The 16850-nt window shown below is 52.5% G+C and overlaps 6 protein-coding genes across 6 annotated transcripts; 3 read left to right on the forward strand and 3 right to left on the reverse strand.

Moving 5' to 3' along the window:
- Positions 1-112: 112 nt before the first annotated feature.
- On the reverse strand, positions 113-2752 carry PV05_03463 (uncharacterized protein). The gene is made up of 3 exons (XM_013464105.1): positions 2520-2752; positions 1855-2442; positions 113-1807 (listed from the first exon to the last, which is right to left on the reverse strand). The coding sequence occupies exons 1-3, from the start codon at positions 2598-2600 to the stop codon at positions 1649-1651; spliced, it is 828 nt and encodes a 275-aa protein (XP_013319559.1). The 5' UTR covers positions 2601-2752; the 3' UTR covers positions 113-1648.
- A 3310-nt stretch (positions 2753-6062) lies between these two features.
- Positions 6063-8382, forward strand: PV05_03464 (uncharacterized protein). Its single transcript, XM_013464106.1, has one exon. It carries the CDS (start codon positions 6437-6439, stop codon positions 7664-7666), a length of 1230 nt encoding a protein of 409 aa, XP_013319560.1. The 5' UTR covers positions 6063-6436; the 3' UTR covers positions 7667-8382.
- Positions 8383-11757: 3375 nt separating this feature from the next.
- Positions 11758-12428, forward strand: PV05_03465 (uncharacterized protein). Its single transcript, XM_013464107.1, has 2 exons — positions 11758-11781; positions 11875-12428. Exon 2 carries the CDS (start codon positions 11949-11951, stop codon positions 12294-12296), a length of 348 nt encoding a protein of 115 aa, XP_013319561.1. The 5' UTR covers positions 11758-11781; positions 11875-11948; the 3' UTR covers positions 12297-12428.
- PV05_03466 (uncharacterized protein) lies at positions 12353-13817 on the reverse strand. Its single transcript, XM_013464108.1, has 3 exons — positions 13664-13817; positions 13319-13614; positions 12353-13268 (listed from the first exon to the last, which is right to left on the reverse strand). Exons 1-3 carry the CDS (start codon positions 13760-13762, stop codon positions 12548-12550), a joined length of 1116 nt encoding a protein of 371 aa, XP_013319562.1. The 5' UTR covers positions 13763-13817; the 3' UTR covers positions 12353-12547.
- A 494-nt stretch (positions 13818-14311) lies between these two features.
- Positions 14312-15124, forward strand: PV05_03467 (deoxyuridine 5'-triphosphate nucleotidohydrolase). Its single transcript, XM_013464109.1, has one exon. The coding sequence runs from the start codon at positions 14360-14362 to the stop codon at positions 14945-14947; it is 588 nt and encodes a 195-aa protein (XP_013319563.1). The 5' UTR covers positions 14312-14359; the 3' UTR covers positions 14948-15124.
- Positions 15125-15192: 68 nt separating this feature from the next.
- On the reverse strand, positions 15193-16647 carry PV05_03468 (pyridoxal kinase; the record flags this gene model as incomplete). Its single annotated transcript, XM_013464110.1, has 4 exons — positions 15193-16163; positions 16330-16409; positions 16507-16517; positions 16591-16647. The coding sequence occupies 4 exons, from the start codon at positions 16645-16647 to the stop codon at positions 15193-15195; spliced, it is 1119 nt and encodes a 372-aa protein (XP_013319564.1).
- Between the last annotated feature and the right edge of the window lie 203 nt (positions 16648-16850).

A 16850-nucleotide genomic window follows, 5' to 3' on the forward strand; every position in this document is an offset into this window, starting at 1 on the left:
AGACCAGCCAGAGACCACCTAAAGACCGCGTTTCCACAGCCACTTTCTTAACGGGCCTGTCACTGTCTAACCATCTCGGGTATGGCTCTGGTTTATTTTGGTCAATCATGCAGCCCAGATTCATCATTCATTATTCATTGAACTGAGTATGCACTCGCAGACTGAGATACAACCTGCCTCATTGCTTGGATTCATCGTGCAAGCCGATAGTTGTCAACGTGGAAGAACACCAGCCCTGCTACTCATGCACATGATAGTGCCCTGATATTTCCTCCTTTTCTTGCCCGCGGCTGTCAACGCAAGACCTCTTCCTTCCAATCCAAAATGCTGTTCTGTCGCTGGTCGCTGCTAATCCTACCCTTTCCTTGTTGCTTCCCTGCCGCGTGGTCGCGTCTCCCTGTACAGGATCTTGCCACGGCGCCTCTCTCCCAAGCCTGAATGGTAGCAATCCGACGTCGCAATATGTCCATGTCCATAGCCACCTGAACTTGTGTAGTATCCTCTAAGCTCGATATCGAAAGCAGACTGTCCTCCAAATCGGACGTCTTCCAAGCCTGATCATCCTTGACGCTCCCATCAGACGTTCGCTTTCTCGAGGGTTGGAATTGTTCCGACACTGCTCCGGTCGTCCAAGTCGAAGCCTTCGTCGTGGTGGGTGGTGGTCTTTGTAGGCTGAGGTTGGCGCAGCTGCCGGTCAAGCACTCCCACGATTGTAGTCGCACATGTTTGGAGGTACCTTTGTGCCCGCCAACAGTAACCGAAGTCAACTTTTCGGCGTCGGAAAGACTTTCCATCATAACGTGTCTCGTTGGGAAGGTCGTTCAGACAATGCTAGTGCTGCTGAATATGTGATTGAACAAACAACTTCTAGCAGAATCGATTGCTATCCTGCATTCATGCTCAACGTGAATATGCAGAGAGTGAGGTAGAGGGGTGGTCTGATGGCGAGATGTGGCCTTGGTCCGATGGGCAGCTGGCCTTCTGCACCTCAAAAGTGGTTGATACGATTCAGCTGATGCTTTCTGCACAAAGCACAGGCTGGTGTCTTGCCGCCGTTGCCAATGTACCATATCTCTGCAGACGGGCTGAGGTTCAGAAGCAATGTACCCTCGGCTGTCCTTCCTCTTGATTGACCTGGAGTGGCTGCATCGTCGTCAGTCTTCACAGGGCGACATTGCATTCACGGATACCGCTATTCTTGTCCGGGTGTGAAGCGTGTCTAGTCCTCCAGGAGTCGCCAAGCCGTGTGAAGCCCAAGACTCGTTCATGTCCACGATGACTGTTTGTTAACATGCTCAGATTGTCGTTCTGATTCATGCGAATATCGACCCTAGAGTCTTTCTAGGTCCCACCCCTTTATGATAACAGGCTCCCAAGAAACATCAAGCAGAGAAAACGCTGGTGCACATCATGATGTTGCTAGCAACCCACCATAAGTTATACTTGCTGACTTCACCGTCTTACCCTCGCTGATGCTTCATTGTGCCGATACTCGCTGCACAGCATACGACCAATGCTTTATGCCGAGACTCGTACTATGGCCCTCCATGGCGGTGGCTCCAGTTTTCGTTCATCAGGAACTTCTAGACGCCTATGATGCTCATTGCCTCGAAAAGCCGGGTGGGCTGAGACTGGTTCCCAGATGTCGTCACGCGCAGTCTGGATGAAGCGCCAGGAATTCGAACTTGCCGTCGCTTGTTGCACTCTTCAACTGCCGGATCAGCGGTAGTTGTAATTTGGTGTTGACCAGCTTGTTGCATTTATCACAAGCGCGAGTCTTGATATCGTGGTAAGCAGCCGTCGTTTCCTGTACGCAGTCAGCTTGCAGCAGAAGTGAAGCTGAGGATGTCATACCAACAACACGGCCAGATTGCTTCTGCCGCCAACCTTCTGAATGGTCTCGAGGATATCATCACGCAGAGCAAAGGTTTCGGTACCAGGTTTGCCCAATACCTTGAAAGTAGCGTCACTTGCAGACTGGTCTCTTTCGATGCGGAACTCGAGCTGGCCCAGGCCAACATCAACTGGCACAGGATGAGCAGCATCCAACACGTTGATTTTCAGCTCGGGATGTCTTGATCGGAAATCGCTGACTATCTTGGTAATCTCCGCATCGGTCTGTGTATGCGAGTCATGGCTGAAGCCATTTACCATGGTTGATACGGCGTGCTTATCACCGTTCTTGACAAGGAGATTCTCGTAATCCAACGTCCAGGCGTCTCCACCCTGGGGTACATCTCCAGCATTCACAGCGTGCCATAGTTCTCGCACGTCGTCACTGTGCCAGTCCCTTTTGAATCTTTCGACTTCCCGAATGCCCGCTTGCGCTGCATCCTGCAAGTAAGTCGCAAGCTTCTCAGGGTCATAGCCATCCGGATTCTCCAGAGCGAATCTGGTTGGATTGATGAGCTTCTCCGGCAACAATGTCCGAAGGCCAACGATCTGCGACGAGTCAGCCTACGTCTTCTTGCTATGCAACAACGCAGCTCCAGCTGAAAGGTGCGGGGAGAACGACTCACCTGGCTGTACATGCTCTGCAATTTGGCCAACTTCTCCACGATCTGGCGGTCCTCCGGATCGACAACCTCTTGTCGACTCATTTCCAGCACGGCAATCAGAGCAGGGGAAGAAGGTTATTTGTATTCGGAAAAGGATATAACAAGATCCTGATGACCCAGAAGACAGAGTGAGCAGAAGGACATCTGACTGAATCTGAAAATTATAATATTGATCGGATGAGGAAGGGGCTGATGAAACGAGACGTGCACGAGGCAGTCTGGGCTTCTGCGGCCAGATTGGCGAAGTCAAGCTGGATATCACGTGATTGTACATTCTCAAACTAGTTAGTGCAGTAATCTTTCTAGCGGCATCTAGCATCTGGCCACCTACTGGCGAGTATCTGGCATCTGGCCGCTGTTTTCTTTTTCTTTTGCTTCTCTTTCAAGCGTTCGAAAGATGCGAGAAAGCGATTCACTCGAGCATCGACTGGCGCCACCTATCTCTCACTGAACCTCCAGGATTGACCATTTCTTGATTTCTGTGCCGAGCTTGCAATGACGTCGTACCTCGAGGTCGCTTTGGCCGAATCCAAGCATATTCGTGGACCTTTTAACAAAGAGCTTCAACATCACCTTCTGTGCCATGTGTGCAAGAACACGTGGCGAATGGATGCTTTTCGAAACTCTTTCACAGACTACACTAACTGAACGGCATTTGCTGAAAGCAGGTTTTGGAGCATGTTGTTGAGCGAGCCACAGACCTCATTTGAGCGTCTGTCCTGGTTGTGGAGCGAATTGCGAAGTATTTCGAAATGCTTCTGCGCAAGATGCACTGTACGGTGACATCAACCACTCCTATTTCTATATTCGTTTGTCTTGTTTCCAAAGGTGGTCCCGGTCGCGCAGGACGTACTCTACAAGAGAGATGCATGTGCCACGATACCAGCTACGTCCGATCCGGTAGTGGACCTCCCTGTCAAGCAGAGTAGGCCTGACGGCCTCGTGGCTATATTGATGTCGTGCATTTTATAGAGGTTCTTCTGACGGCAAGGCCCAATGGCACGCCGACGTTGTGGTCTTGTCATACGCAATTTGAACAATGGCTATAAGTGCCACTTGCCTTTTCGAGCAATTCGTATACTAGCATAGGTGGACTCGTGATCGGTAGGGCTGCCGAGTATGCTAGTATAATGGGTGTTAACTGGGACGTATATTCTGGAGCACTGGAGATAGGGATTCAAGCGTAGCTGGGGATTTTGGCCCCCTTGCTTGATACGAGATCTTGTTGTATGTCGAGGCTGAGGCCCACTAAGAACTCCAAGCTCAGTGAAGCTTCTGCACTTCGTACAGTAGATCACCGTTGTCCAGAGTGCGTCCCATTGCCTGCGGGCTGAGAAGCTGTGCTGAACCAAGGAAACACCCGTCATGCTACATCTGTAGATAGCGGAGATAGTGGCATCAGAATAGGAACATGGACTGATCGACAGTCGCAGCGCATCTCGTATGCATTGCGCGGACTTTGGTGCCTACGCTATGCCAAAGAACCACAGTCGAACAAGTGATCCACCGGAAAAGGCGACCCCGAAAAAGAGAGGTCAACTCCCGTATCCTGGAAAGCGGGATGCCGATTTGGGCTATTGAGCAGAGTGTGAAGATCGTTCTGCACAGCCGGCGAGTTCCTGACCGATTGGAGATGCGCTGAACGTTGGATCATCTCGAGTAGCATTCAGCCAGGTCTGTCGCTAAAGTCTGTGGTAGATCGTTTGGAGGTGCCATCGGATATCGCTACACCAGCCCCGGCGACCTCGAAAGGGAAACATCGACGTAATGGGATATTTTCTGGTGTACACTAGGTCGTCCCCGGTATTGGACACAGAAACCCAGTGCCATGAGCCTATGTAGCATCAAGGCTGATATCGCACGTTCTGATTGCGCAGATTGTGATCTCCACAGCATGACTGCCACTGCCTTAAAGCTCGTACGCTGAACCTCCATACGGCCACGTTTGAATGCAACAAGGACGATCATGTTCGATAATAGAACCAAGAGCACGCAGGTGGCTGTCGTACGTCGATTCTTCGGCAAAAGACCTACTAAACGAATGCAGCACCGCGACACTGTAACACGTTGTGGTCGCTGTAGTTGGCACGTTTTGAGTAAGCAGGTGCCCTGGCTGGAGAACCCAGCCCGAGAGACTTCGGACCGTCGGGGTCAATCTCACAATTGAATGGAATGCCCATGGACAATAATAATTCTGTATGGGCAGCGCATCCACGAATAGCGGATGTCAACAGCCGAGTCGGATATAGCTCTTCTCCAAGGCGAAATTGTGCTCCGAGCCGGGAGGGGATAGTGGCACAGTGGATATGGACTTTTGAGGGGACGAGAGACTGTGCACGGCATAATTTCAGACCGGATGACGCAGCGATCTCGTTCAGACAGGGGACACTAGCCTCAGCTTGTCAATCGCACAAGGCTTAGGGGGTGCAGTGGTGGAGGAGGTTGAGGGAAGCTGGATGTTTGAAGTTTGAAGTTTTCCACCCGTCCCAAACTGTGTTCGGACAGTAGAACCCTGCCATACATAGTAGTAATCCAGGACCATATTGGAGCCAACTGATGAAGGGACTCAACGGCCTCCTTTGATTTGAATCACCAACCCAACCAGGAGATCTGCGTGCCTACGTAGCTTGTAGCAAGTGTACTGCCTCCGCGACTGGACAAAGACGGATGAAGAAATAATGCATAGCTTGCACGCAGCTTCGGCCGAAAGAAAGAGCATTTTTGAAACGACCAGAGAAGCGGTGCAGTGCAGTAGTGCGTGCCGTGGCTTTTTTGCACAATGCAAATCACGATATGGCTCTACGAGCTACCATGGTAGGGCTAAATCGACACTGATGGGGGTCATGCAGAGGCACTCACAGGGCACTCACAGGCACTATCTGGCCCGTGGGCGAAGCCACATCAAGTCTAGCAAGGATCAAAATTAGCCCTACCCGCCGCCCTGGTGTCGCGCTACTGCAGCAGCTGGGTGGCAGCAAGCAAAGACGGTGTGCTGGGTGTGATAGGTGCAAGAAGATGAGAACTTTGAGAAGACGGGGCCCATCATGGACCAACATGGACTCAATCATACGACGCTAGTAAACGAACTCCACGTTCAAGACGACATCGATACCGTGTTACGAGAGCGTGGAAAGGTCACCGTGGTCACCCAGCGCCCTCACCGCAGATGATCAGCAAACCGCCTGGCCCTGACGCCGGTAACACCGTCTGCATGCGTACCGGTGCTACCTTGCGCCCTCACTCCAGTCACCGACCCTGAACCATTTCGCCCTGATGTTCACCAAACAGTGGCTTGCTGCTCCCGGTCTCCACCCCTGACGAGTCCATGCCTGTTCCGCCCTCGCTGTCGAGGAACTCATGCGTGCAGTGTTGCGACGACTGGAGACTGGGGCCTGCGCAATCGCACCATGGCTCGGCGGTGCAGGACCCGCAGCCATGCATGCATCGCTCGACCGCGCTGTGCGAGTGCGGGTTCCAGCGATCGACTTCTAGGATACTGGGATACTGGGATTGCTGGGATACTGTCAGCAACGGGGTCGGGGTATTTCGTAGCCCTACGAGAACCACTCCATAACCTTCAACAGGCACAAGCGCTTTTAGGTTTCGAGCCACTATTCGAACCTGCTATGAATATGTCCTTCTTCGCCCCCAGCTAGCCATAGCTCGTGGTTTCTATGTTCATCATCAACATTGCTCGCGAGCTCTCTCGACATCGACCACTTCCCTGACCTTCTCGCTCCAGATCTACTTTGAATGGGACATCCCCATTTTTGGCAACCTAGAGAGAGAAGAGAAGTATATATGCGTCTCGATCACCTCGCCCAGTTCCTAAAATTAATATAAGGGACCATCCCGTCGACCGCTGGCACAGAGCAATTATGGCAGTTGACACCCAGGAAGCAAACATCTTCTCCATCACGCCCCCGCCCAGCGACTTTGACGAATTCGACCAGAGCGGTTTGCTGACTTGCTCTCCTTCCCTTGTGGGCTTTACATATCCATCACCGGCTCCTTCAAGTCGAGACCACGCCTCGTCGGTCTCCTCAGACTCGTTATTCATGCTACCCGGCTTGTCCGCCATGTCTGGTGAGCATCGGTCTCACTCTCACGATCTCCAGCATCTCAACTTCGACGACGCCACTTCATCCGATTCAGCCTCTTTCTTCCCAATCGCGCCAGTCACCGATCCATCAATGGCCTTCGGACACACGTCGACGTCGGGCGCTGGCGCCAACTCATACAACATGTATGAGCAAACCAACTGGTTCCAATTCCCCAACTACTCTCAACCCACGCCCATGATGCCCTACGAACCAACCCATTCAACATCCTACGATGCCTTCAGCTCAACACACCCTTCCATGGCAAACATCATTCCCCCAACACCTCAGGACATCCAGCCGACTCCTTTCGACTTCAATGCGCCACCAGCACTCGCATCAAACGGACACCTAGTGGCATCGCCATCATTCTCCCATGCCTCACACCGAAGCAGGGGCAGCATTTCCTCCTTATCTCGCTCATGCAGTCCCATTCCACACCTCTCCAAATCCTTTTCCAGCGACTCAACCATGCTCCGACCCAACATCCGCTCCCAATCGACATCCTCCACTTCATCGCTCCACCAATACGGCATCCCCGTGGCCGAAGCGCCATCCATGATGCCCACAGGCATGTCAACGTCCTCTGCCGGCTCGCCCACCGGCAGCACACAAGCCTGGCGCTGCGCCTATCCAGGCTGCACGTCTCGCGCGACCTTCACCCGCGGCTGCGACCTGCGCAAGCACTACAACCGGCACAGCAAGCATTTGTTCTGCCGTGTGGACGGCTGCCCCCAAAGCGAGGCCGCGGCAGCGAGCCGCGCAAAATCCGCCGATCAGCCTCTCGCAGGCGGCTTCTCCAGCAAAAAGGACCGCGCCCGGCACGAGGCTAAGCACAGCCCCAGTATCAAGTGCGAATGGCGAGGCCCAGACGGTGAAGAATGTCCCCGGGTCTTCTCCCGCATGGACAACATGAAAGACCACGTCCGCCGGATCCACCGCAAGGACCAGAGCCCGCAGCAGCAGCAGCAGAAACCCAGTCACGCGCAGAGCTCGAGTCGAAAGTGAGAGAATGAGAGAAGCAGCGCGCAGTTGACAGTCTTTATTCTAAAGACACTAGGATCGACAACGCACGAGATTTGCAAGGCATTTTCCACCGACAATCACGGGCGGTTTCTACACGCGAGAGCCGGGAAGTCACGAATGGCCCAGCAAGTCCAAAAAGACGAGGAGAGAGCTAATTATATTCAACGAAGGATGTCTACGTTCGGACCCAGCAAGTCGCTTGTTTCTTCAGGATTCTCTTCTGAGACGGACGGGCTCACCAGGAGAAGAACCACGGGACGTTTTCTATGTGAGCGTAAAACCTTCTATCCCGGCCACTTTGTCATATGTCAATGCTAGACTGGACACTGCCCATCTCAAGCCAGGGCATGTACGAATGGGATAGAGAAGGCCTTGATCTTTTAAGGGGGATTTTGCAACGGCCATCCGGGCGAGGAATCACGGCGCAGAAATGTATGGGAACCAGATTGATGACCGGGAAACTATTTCACATGGCCACATATTGCCTTGCGCCATTTTTTTTGTTTTTGGCTTGCACAGTTAACTTTTGTTTTGATACCATGGAATGGGAACCAAGCTCATGTGGAAATGATCTGCACGCTCGACTTCAGCTCGGGTCAGCTCATTTTGGGGGGAAGGGCCAGCGCCAGGTCGATCCCTGAGATAGGAGAATAAAAAGAAACAGTCGCTACAGACTGAATTTGGTACATCAAAGGAAATGCTCCAGCGCGAAACCGTGTGCATTGCCTCGCTCGGAGTGATTAGTCCACGGCTACTCCATAGTTGTATGTGTGGTCAGCACGAACGACCGAGGTTGCGAATGGACTGCCATGCCAATACTTATGTAGCAGCGATGTGACGCTAGACGGTACAGGACGACTCGTGAAGAGCAGCGTGTCAGGGCTAGCAGTAGTCAAAGCAAGGCAGAGCCCAGGATACCTGGGTAGCACACATTATTTCAGATATCAAAGGCAATGATGATTGCCCATATCCGCAACTCAAACCACCGGTACTGCCAACACCGTAAGTACTTACCCATGTCAGCTAAGCACAGTACGAATAGTGAGAGTGAGTACCTCAGTAGGAAAGGCATGTGCCGCTGTAAACGTGAAACGCGCGAAAAACTCTCCGTGCGAAAGTCGCCGACGCCTCGTTCGTCGCGGCCCAATATTTATGGATACTGACTGGTCGATTCCGTCACAGTTGCACAGCCCAGGCAACAGCAAGCAATAGTGCCAGTCCGGAAAAAGATCCTGTGCGGTCCAAACGTGCAATAATCCTAAACAGGTCAACATTGCGACCGTTTGACAAGTCTTTATGCACACATCTGCGCTTGCATACGTATGCTTCCAAGATCAACGTGTAGTACGGCCGAGTCGATGTTTGCTCCAAGCGTCAATGGTGAGAGCCAAGTCGCAACAGCCAAGCCGGGAGGAATGGACTTTTGTCTTCTATTCGTGATCACACCATGCTATGCTCAAGCTATGCAAGCTATGCATCCTGGATGCCAAACCTCCTGTGAAGAAATTGTACGAGTGCCATGTCATTTCTGGCCTGTCCCTCGAGTAGGGACGTGTTCGTAATGCCAGGCAAACATGCAGCTGCAAGGCACAAACCAAATCCCATGAGACGGACCCCCTCGCTCGAAAGGTGGACGGAGTGGTCGCCCGCCTCTGCTCCAATATGGTAAGGCTCAGCTTAGTGCTGGCCAAGGAGGACTCCAAGTCGTAACTCGTAGAAATTTGTCATGCATTTTTAGCCTCAAACAGGTAGAACTTATCGAGTTTCCCAACACGGGCACTCGCGAATGCTGCTGTTGAAGGCTCTCAGCGCGCAGATCCTGATGAAATTCGCGCCTAGGAACGATATCCGCACCCACTGACTGGCTCCTACCCACTGGACAAATCGAAAACTGCCAGCTTGTCAGGTGTTGCACGGTGGTACTTCAATGGGTGGGGGCCAGAGTTTCGCAATGATTACCCGATCCCAGCCCTTTCGCGAGCTATGGGCCATGGTCGGAACGTGGATGCTTTCATAAGCAAGACCTGTGGTGACTTCACCAAAACCCTGTACCCGGCTAGCCTCAATCGCGGTAGGATGCGAGCGGTGTCCAGGGGGGATAACATGGGAGACAAACGCTAACGCGCCACTCATTGAACGGCTCTCCTTTGTTCTGGTGTACCAAGATCCACCATACACGCCACAAATCTTGCTCCTTGCGCCCTCTGATTTTCATATCGCGGTGACAGCTGCTCATCCCTGACCGTAATTATTTGGATCCAGCCGGTGAAGGGATCAGCAGTTGCATTGCAGATTGGTTGCAAAAGATCCCTCATGGCGACTGGGAACACAAGAGGGGGTTCTCTTAGTTCGTCCTGCAGCATGGATACTCGATTCTTTGGGCTGAAAGCTTGAAGATCCCACAGCCCTGTGAGAAGTTGCAGCTAGCGGAGTATCACGCTTGGCCCACTGTTACCAGAGCTCCAGGAAAGAGAAGAGTCTGTCGAGTACCTTCCTCCCTCCATCACTGGGGATTTCTCGACAAACAATTCTCGCGATCTGCCAGGTCTTCGTCATCACCTGAATCAATAGATGAGGTCTTGGACACGGAGATAAGTGTGCTCGGTGTCTCAAGTACGTATTTTATCTTGTCAGCTGCTTTACAAGAGCTGTCTGGATCATGACCGGACATTAGAGCACTGTTTCGCAGCGGAGATACGAGTAGCAAGCTGCATCAATAATTTCCTCAACAAGATTTGATGCTGAAGTCGGACCGGTGTGTGTCTGACACCCGCTTTGAGTAGGTCGTACGTGCACCAAGTGGAGTGACTCCGGCGTCGGCTGGCACCCGACGAATCTCTGCTCGAATTCCCCGAGGCCCAAATTCTTAACTCGGGACCGAGTAGGCTATTCACAAAAGGACCTGGCGGGCGCAGCGAGAGGTTACATCGCCTGGGCCTGCAAATTGATATGCACCGGAACCTTCCTGATACGAGCGCTGCACTCGCGGTGAGGGTGCCAATTGAGCGTGTTGGTCGATAAGCTCTTCGTACGAGTAAAATCACTGTAAAGTTCAGAGCGAAGCAGCTCTTACATACGAGTACTGTGGGCTCGTGATAGGTGGAGAGGAAACTGCGGGTACGGAGTGTTGTGTTCCGGTTGCAAGCTCGATGGTGATGATGGTGGAGAGTCTAGGATCTTCACTGATCTTCCACTCTGGTTTCGACCGACCGCCACGATGCAAGCCAGGCTGTTTTGGGCACTGGGTCTCCCACTGTGATTTGGCCGATTTTCATGGGTATTGGGGCAGACGCCAGGGCTTACTAGGCTAGCAACTCGGTACCAAAATGCCCCCATGCCTGCCCACCGCCCATAGTTGTTTAGCCCCCAACCTTGAAAGACCGGACCAATCTCAAATGGGTTAAATCCAGCGCTGGCTGGGTCTTTTAGCTTGTGCTGTGGTTGGACCAGGAGCACAGCGGTTCACGTGCTCGGATAAAACCTCCAGTGCGATCCCGAGTGCGAGCCTTCTTCGATCGTCGTCGTTGTTGTTGTTGTTCATTGAGCAGGTATTATTGTCGTGAAAACATGGGGGAAACGAGCCATCAGTGATCTCTTGACGACAACAATATGCAGACGTCTCAACTAGCGCACAATCCAAGACCTTCTGTCCATGGTGGTTGGAAATGGCTTGGAGAGAAAGGGGAAATGTGGATAACCCTTGTATGTGCATGAAGTGGCACTGTTCCAATCGACGACCTGATAGCATCCCTTGGTAAGACGGTGAGGACGGGCAGACCAGCTGTTTGTTTGTTAAGTCAGCAAATGCATTGCTGCACAAATTGTATGGATTTCAGTCAAGAAATTGAGCGGTGCTCGCTTGGTCCCTTCCTGACTCTGGACCTCCCTAGTCGACGTCTGAATATTCCAGATGGTCAAGGATGACAAATATGAGGGGGCTTATCTCGCAGTCGCTTCGGTGTTTCCAACCCAAGCCACTGGGTGGTGCTGACGCCTCATGACCTGGAGACCTGGAGAATAATGTCAGCAGCCTATCCAACACCCTTGTCTCTTTGCCGCAGAATGGGTTCTGGAAGGTTGCTTACATGACCAGCGAGGTGTGTTACCCCATGGACACCTCATCCAAGGGAGAGCGAGCCCGACGTATCATGTCGGACTTCCATATTTTGCGTGCTGACATGAAAACGGAGTATCGAATCCTCGACGACCGATCGTGCATGAGGATTGGAAGGAACATTTAGCTTGTTCGCCGCTTTAGGGGCTTATGCATACGATTCTAACTATCCGGACAATACTGGGTACATATCTTGGTCGCGACGGATGGTGGATCTTCATCGCCATCAGAAAGTGCTCGGCTGGGTGGAAATGGCAGACCCGGGAGCGTAGACCACAACGGGAAGGTGTTCAGGTGAGACTGCTGCTATGTCCTTTTGTTGCTTCCGATGGATGTGGCTGTGCGAGAAGTAAGTTAATCCTGGGGAACTATGATTGCAAAGCAGAAGATTCTATGCATATCGAAGGAGCCGGTAGTGGTTCTTTCCGTCCAATTTCACAACACGATACGGAGTATCTCAAATCGATTCCTAGTCAAACAAACACCACCACTGTCTGAGATATGAGACTTCGACGTCGGCTCAATACTTCTGCAGTTGGACTCTGTGGCATCTATGGAACTCAAGACGAGATTTACTGCAACAGCCTGTTGGTTCCTATGATTTTTAGTCTGGCTCTAGGACGTATGTACATTGACTGGCCGTATTCCATAATCCAAGCGAACAGGCTGCTGCAATAAGTGCCACGCGCCGCTCACGACCTATTCCTTTGGACGGGCTCGCCAACCAAACTCATCCTCACGCTGACGGTTCATAGCTTTGCCTTCCCATCTGACGTGTCCTCCAACTTCTTCACCAGACTATAGGCCCACTCGCCACAAGGGGCCATTTGTTCGGCGTAGTTCTTGGCCGTCGTGCCACTTGCCTGGCGCCGCGCATATCTCGCAGCTATACCTTGCATGATGATGGCGCCTCTGAAACCTCCAAAGGCGTTGCCCCATGCCAGCTCCAATCGCGGATCATAGCCAGACACTTCAGCATACCACTGTATACATTGGTCCAAGGAGGGAAGACCTGGAGTAGCACCTGCCTTGAAGGCCTCACTCCCCTTGTTCGAATGTGCAGAACCACTGACTTTTCCTGCCCAGACCCATGGAGCAGTCAGATTGACAAAATCTGACAGTGGATGTCCGATGGTTGCCATTTCCCAGTCAAGAATACCGATGACTCGGGGTTCGGTCTTGTGAAAGACCAGATTGTCAATTTTATAATCGCCGTGGATCAAAGTTGATCTGTCTTTGGGCTGTTTGGACTTTTGCTTGAAGAAAGCAACCATGTCATCAAAATGAGGTATATCCCCAACGGGCTTCTTTGTCTCCACGTCCTCGGCCAATGCTTGTGTCTTTGATAGCGTACCGAACGTCTTCAATTGACGGTCATAGAAATCTCCATGTCGGCCGAAACCTGATAGTCCAGCCTTGTTGATATCTACCCGATGGAACTTGGCCAGTGTCCGTACAGCATCGCGCCACCTGTGTATAGTCAGTTCGTGTCGTGTCGGTCCTGCGTAGGCTTCACATACATCTCAAGTCTCTCTTCTGGGCTGCAATCCGGGAAATGCGGCTCTGTCACCATTCGCCCGTCCAAAAATTCCATTATATAGAACGGTGTGCCAATGACACTGACATCCTCACACAAGCAGTATGCTTTTGGTACAGGTACGTCTGTCGGACCCAGTGCGCTGATAATGCGGTACTCTCGATCAACTCGGTGAGCCGTCTTACTGAGGAGCCGGCCAGGCGGAGCCTTGCGAACAACATATTTTGTACCTGCGGAGTCCGTGATCTGGTAGGTAGGGTTCGATTGACCGAAGCCAAACTGTATGAACAGTAAGTCTTGTACTATTAGTGGCATGGGAGCAGCTTGCCTGCTTCAATTCAAGCGGAGTTTTGATTTCTGGCACATTATTGTCGATGTAGCGCTCCAGGGAGGCCAGATCAATAGGTTGCCGCACCGGCCCGGCCATGCTTCTCTATGTGTGCATTGAATATAGAAGATGTCGATTACTTCTACGAGGGGCGCAGGTAAGGTCGTTCATTCATATCGCCGAGGCTGTCGTTCTCCAAGCGGCAAGCCTTACCTCGGCACTAAAAAGCTGGGGAAATCCTAAAGTCTGACGGATTCATCACCAGCAGGCACAAGACTCACTTGGTGTTAAAGGCATGGGGTCTGTTCTTGACCGTATCTGAGATTAAGTGTTAGGAGATCGGTCCTTGAGGAATAATTCAGCACATTTGGCATCACTTGAAGAATGTAGGCTGTTTGGGTAAAGCACAACTTGCATTGTTAGAGTGCTGGAACTTCACGAGTTTGAAAGGGAAGTCTTCTGTGTCAGACAACATCTTTTATTGTCCGGCTCGCCGGGTAATTGACCAACGATAAGAGACGAGAACTCGAACTACTCCGCAGCACAAACACATCGCTGTATGCCTTCGTCTGAGCATATGAGCCCGACGCGCCGAACGCGCTTTCCACTCCACGCGTCTTTTTTGGAGAGCGTCCGCCGCCCATTGACTGTTTCGCCGTCGCATCTCTTCTTCAAGCCCTCTGCTCCTCGCAAAGCATGACAGAATCGTCTACACCTCCACCAGAGAGCAAAAACGGAGATCATCAACCACCTTCACTGCCCAACTCACCACTGGCCAAGCGCGTGAAAACCGACCCCATCTCCACCTCCGATATGGCATCAACATCCCCCGCTGTGCCCAAAATCACATCCACATCCCACCCTCCTCTACTGGTCAAGAAGCTCTCCGCAGACGCGACGACGCCAACTCGAGGCTCAGCCTTCGCCGCCGGCTACGACTTGTACGCAGCCAAACCCATCACCATCCCTTCACGAGGCAAGGCACTGGTCTCAACAGACCTATCAATCGCTACACCAGAAGGAACGTACGGCCGCATTGCACCGAGATCGGGTCTAGCAGCGAAGAATTTCATCGATACCGGTGCGGGGGTGATTGATGCAGATTACCGTGGCGAGGTCAAAGTGCTGCTGTTCAACCACAGCGAGGAGGATTTCGAGGTGAAGAAGGGAGACCGCGTTGCACAATTGGTTTTGGAGCGGATATACACTCCTGACATTGTCGAGGTGGACGATCTGGAGGAAAGCGTCAGAGGAGCTGGAGGTTTTGGGAGTACAGGAAACTAGATGGCTTCCCAAGGAAAAGCATTTCGGTTCGTGTCGGGTCGATCTCTCTTGTAAGAGGACCACGGATGGCACTGGTTGAAATAGACTTGATGATGAATAGATGAACAATGGATGCCCGGTTCTCAATGAGGTTAATGTCCTCAGCACTCGAAGAAGCGGCCTTTCCATGTCGGCTCTTTCTTTCGCTCTATGGCAAAGTCTACCTCCGCCACAAATGGCACGCACCATGGCCCGTCCACCTTGCTTCATACTTCCATAGCAACAGCCTTGAATCTCTCCTCGGGACACACCAGATCCCTTGCGTTCCTCACGACCCTCACCTCTGCAGCCTTAGTCTGCGCCAGATACCGTCTCTTGTCCTCGCTGTCGCTCTCTGGCGCCCCTTGGCCCTCCACGCCACCGACACTCGCCCCAGGAGACAGCCCGAACCTGCTCATCTCCTCATCCCGGGCCTTGATGGTCTTCTCCAGGACCATGTGCATACTACTCAGCACCTTCTCCGTGGCCTTGGCCAGCGGCAACTCGACCGCCGGCACATCATCATCCGGCATCCACGCCGCCGTGTCCAGCAGTCCCATCTGGGCACACGCCTCGCGTAACCTCCCCACCATCAGTCCTGCAAACATATCCCCAGTGCCACTGAAGAAGCAATCCAACCGCGGCACCTCGACCTTGAACAAGCGCGCGCTCCCGTCGCGTCGCTTGCTGCTCCCCACCACCGTCAGTATACTCCCCGTGGATACCGCCTCTTGATCATCAGGCCTCGCAGCGTCTCCCACAGTCACGCTCGTCACCACGACATGGCTAGTCCCGTACGTCTTGTGCATCGCGCTCACGGCATTCGCGACACCCGTCAAACTGTTGATGCTCAACCCACTCAACAACTCGGCCTCGAATTGATTCGGCAGGATTAAATCTGCCTCGCGAACCAGCTGCTTGTACGCCGGCACAATATCCTCGGCCACGTACAACCGTCCCTGGTCTCCCATGACGGGGTCCACGATCCAGAAGAACCGACCAGGCTTGACCGTCGCCCGGTAACGTAGATCCCTTGCGATAAGAGCAACCGCGCGGACGACTTCCGCGCTAGGAGCGTACCCACTCAACAGCACGTCGAAGTCGGTCAAATACGAGTTTCGCAATCCGTCGTACAACTCGGTGATCTCGTCGGCGGGCGTGCGCCTGCCTTTGAATTGTCGGTAGCCCGTGTGATTACCTGGTGACAAGCGGATTTTCCGTCAGTGCCGCTATCGTTGCTGGAGTATCCGTAGATCTCGTAAAAACCAGCCTCCATCGAGTGTTGCAGGACTCCCCATCCCGTGAGCACCACAGAATGCCCGCAGCCGGGGAAAGCACCCATTGCACGAAGGCGTTGAACTTACTGAACTGTACAGTATTGATGGCGCCAACGTCACATCCTAGCGTCTGCATGACAAAAGTTGCCATCGTGTTGCCGACATATCTGTCCGCATGGAAAATTTGATCAGCAGCTGGTCTTTCTCCAAAATTGGCTCAACAAGCAAGCAAACGCGTGCCTTGCGCAAAGGTAAAATACCTACCCATATACGACCTTTCAATGATGTGTGTCAGCTTTAGGTCATGCTAAGTTCGAGGAGCATATTATGAGGTGGTGAAGAGCGTACATGACTAGCGATGGCTAGCACTTTTGTCTCCGGTGTTGATATCTCCTGAGAAGCCATCTTGACAGGTCTAGCACCATAGAAGCAGACACTTAACGCAGCGATTTTAGGATAGCAAGTGTGGATTTGAAGTCCAGGTGGCTCCTATCCAACAGAGGTGTTGATTCTTTGAGGAGTCACATAGCCACATAGCGTACATTGCAATTTGATAATGTTCGCGCCCGGAGATGACGCAAAACCTTATCTTCCCCGATAAGGCTGGC

Source organism: Exophiala xenobiotica, assembly GCF_000835505.1.
Source record: "Exophiala xenobiotica strain CBS 118157 unplaced genomic scaffold supercont1.2, whole genome shotgun sequence".
Lineage (NCBI taxonomy): Eukaryota > Fungi > Ascomycota > Eurotiomycetes > Chaetothyriales > Herpotrichiellaceae > Exophiala > Exophiala xenobiotica.

Excerpts from the sequence above, each read along its gene's own strand:
- PV05_03467 (XM_013464109.1), top strand. The coding sequence starts at position 14,360 with ATGACAGAATCGTCTACACCTCCACCAGAGAGCAAAAACGGAGATCAT.
- PV05_03465 (XM_013464107.1), top strand. The coding sequence starts at position 11,949 with ATGCATACGATTCTAACTATCCGGACAATACTGGGTACATATCTTGGT.
- PV05_03464 (XM_013464106.1), top strand. The coding sequence starts at position 6,437 with ATGGCAGTTGACACCCAGGAAGCAAACATCTTCTCCATCACGCCCCCG.
- PV05_03466 (XM_013464108.1), bottom strand. The coding sequence starts at position 13,762 with ATGGCCGGGCCGGTGCGGCAACCTATTGATCTGGCCTCCCTGGAGCGC. Across the intron at positions 13,615-13,663 it reads CTCCGCTTGAATTGAAGCAG|TTTGGCTTCGGTCAATCGAA; the intron begins GCAAGCTGCTCC and ends CTGTTCATACAG. Across the intron at positions 13,269-13,318 it reads CCAGAAGAGAGACTTGAGAT|GTGGCGCGATGCTGTACGGA; the intron begins GTATGTGAAGCC and ends GACTATACACAG.
- PV05_03463 (XM_013464105.1), bottom strand. The coding sequence starts at position 2,600 with ATGAGTCGACAAGAGGTTGTCGATCCGGAGGACCGCCAGATCGTGGAG. Across the intron at positions 2,443-2,519 it reads TGCAGAGCATGTACAGCCAG|ATCGTTGGCCTTCGGACATT; the intron begins GTGAGTCGTTCT and ends GACTCGTCGCAG. Across the intron at positions 1,808-1,854 it reads GCAATCTGGCCGTGTTGTTG|GAAACGACGGCTGCTTACCA; the intron begins GTATGACATCCT and ends GACTGCGTACAG.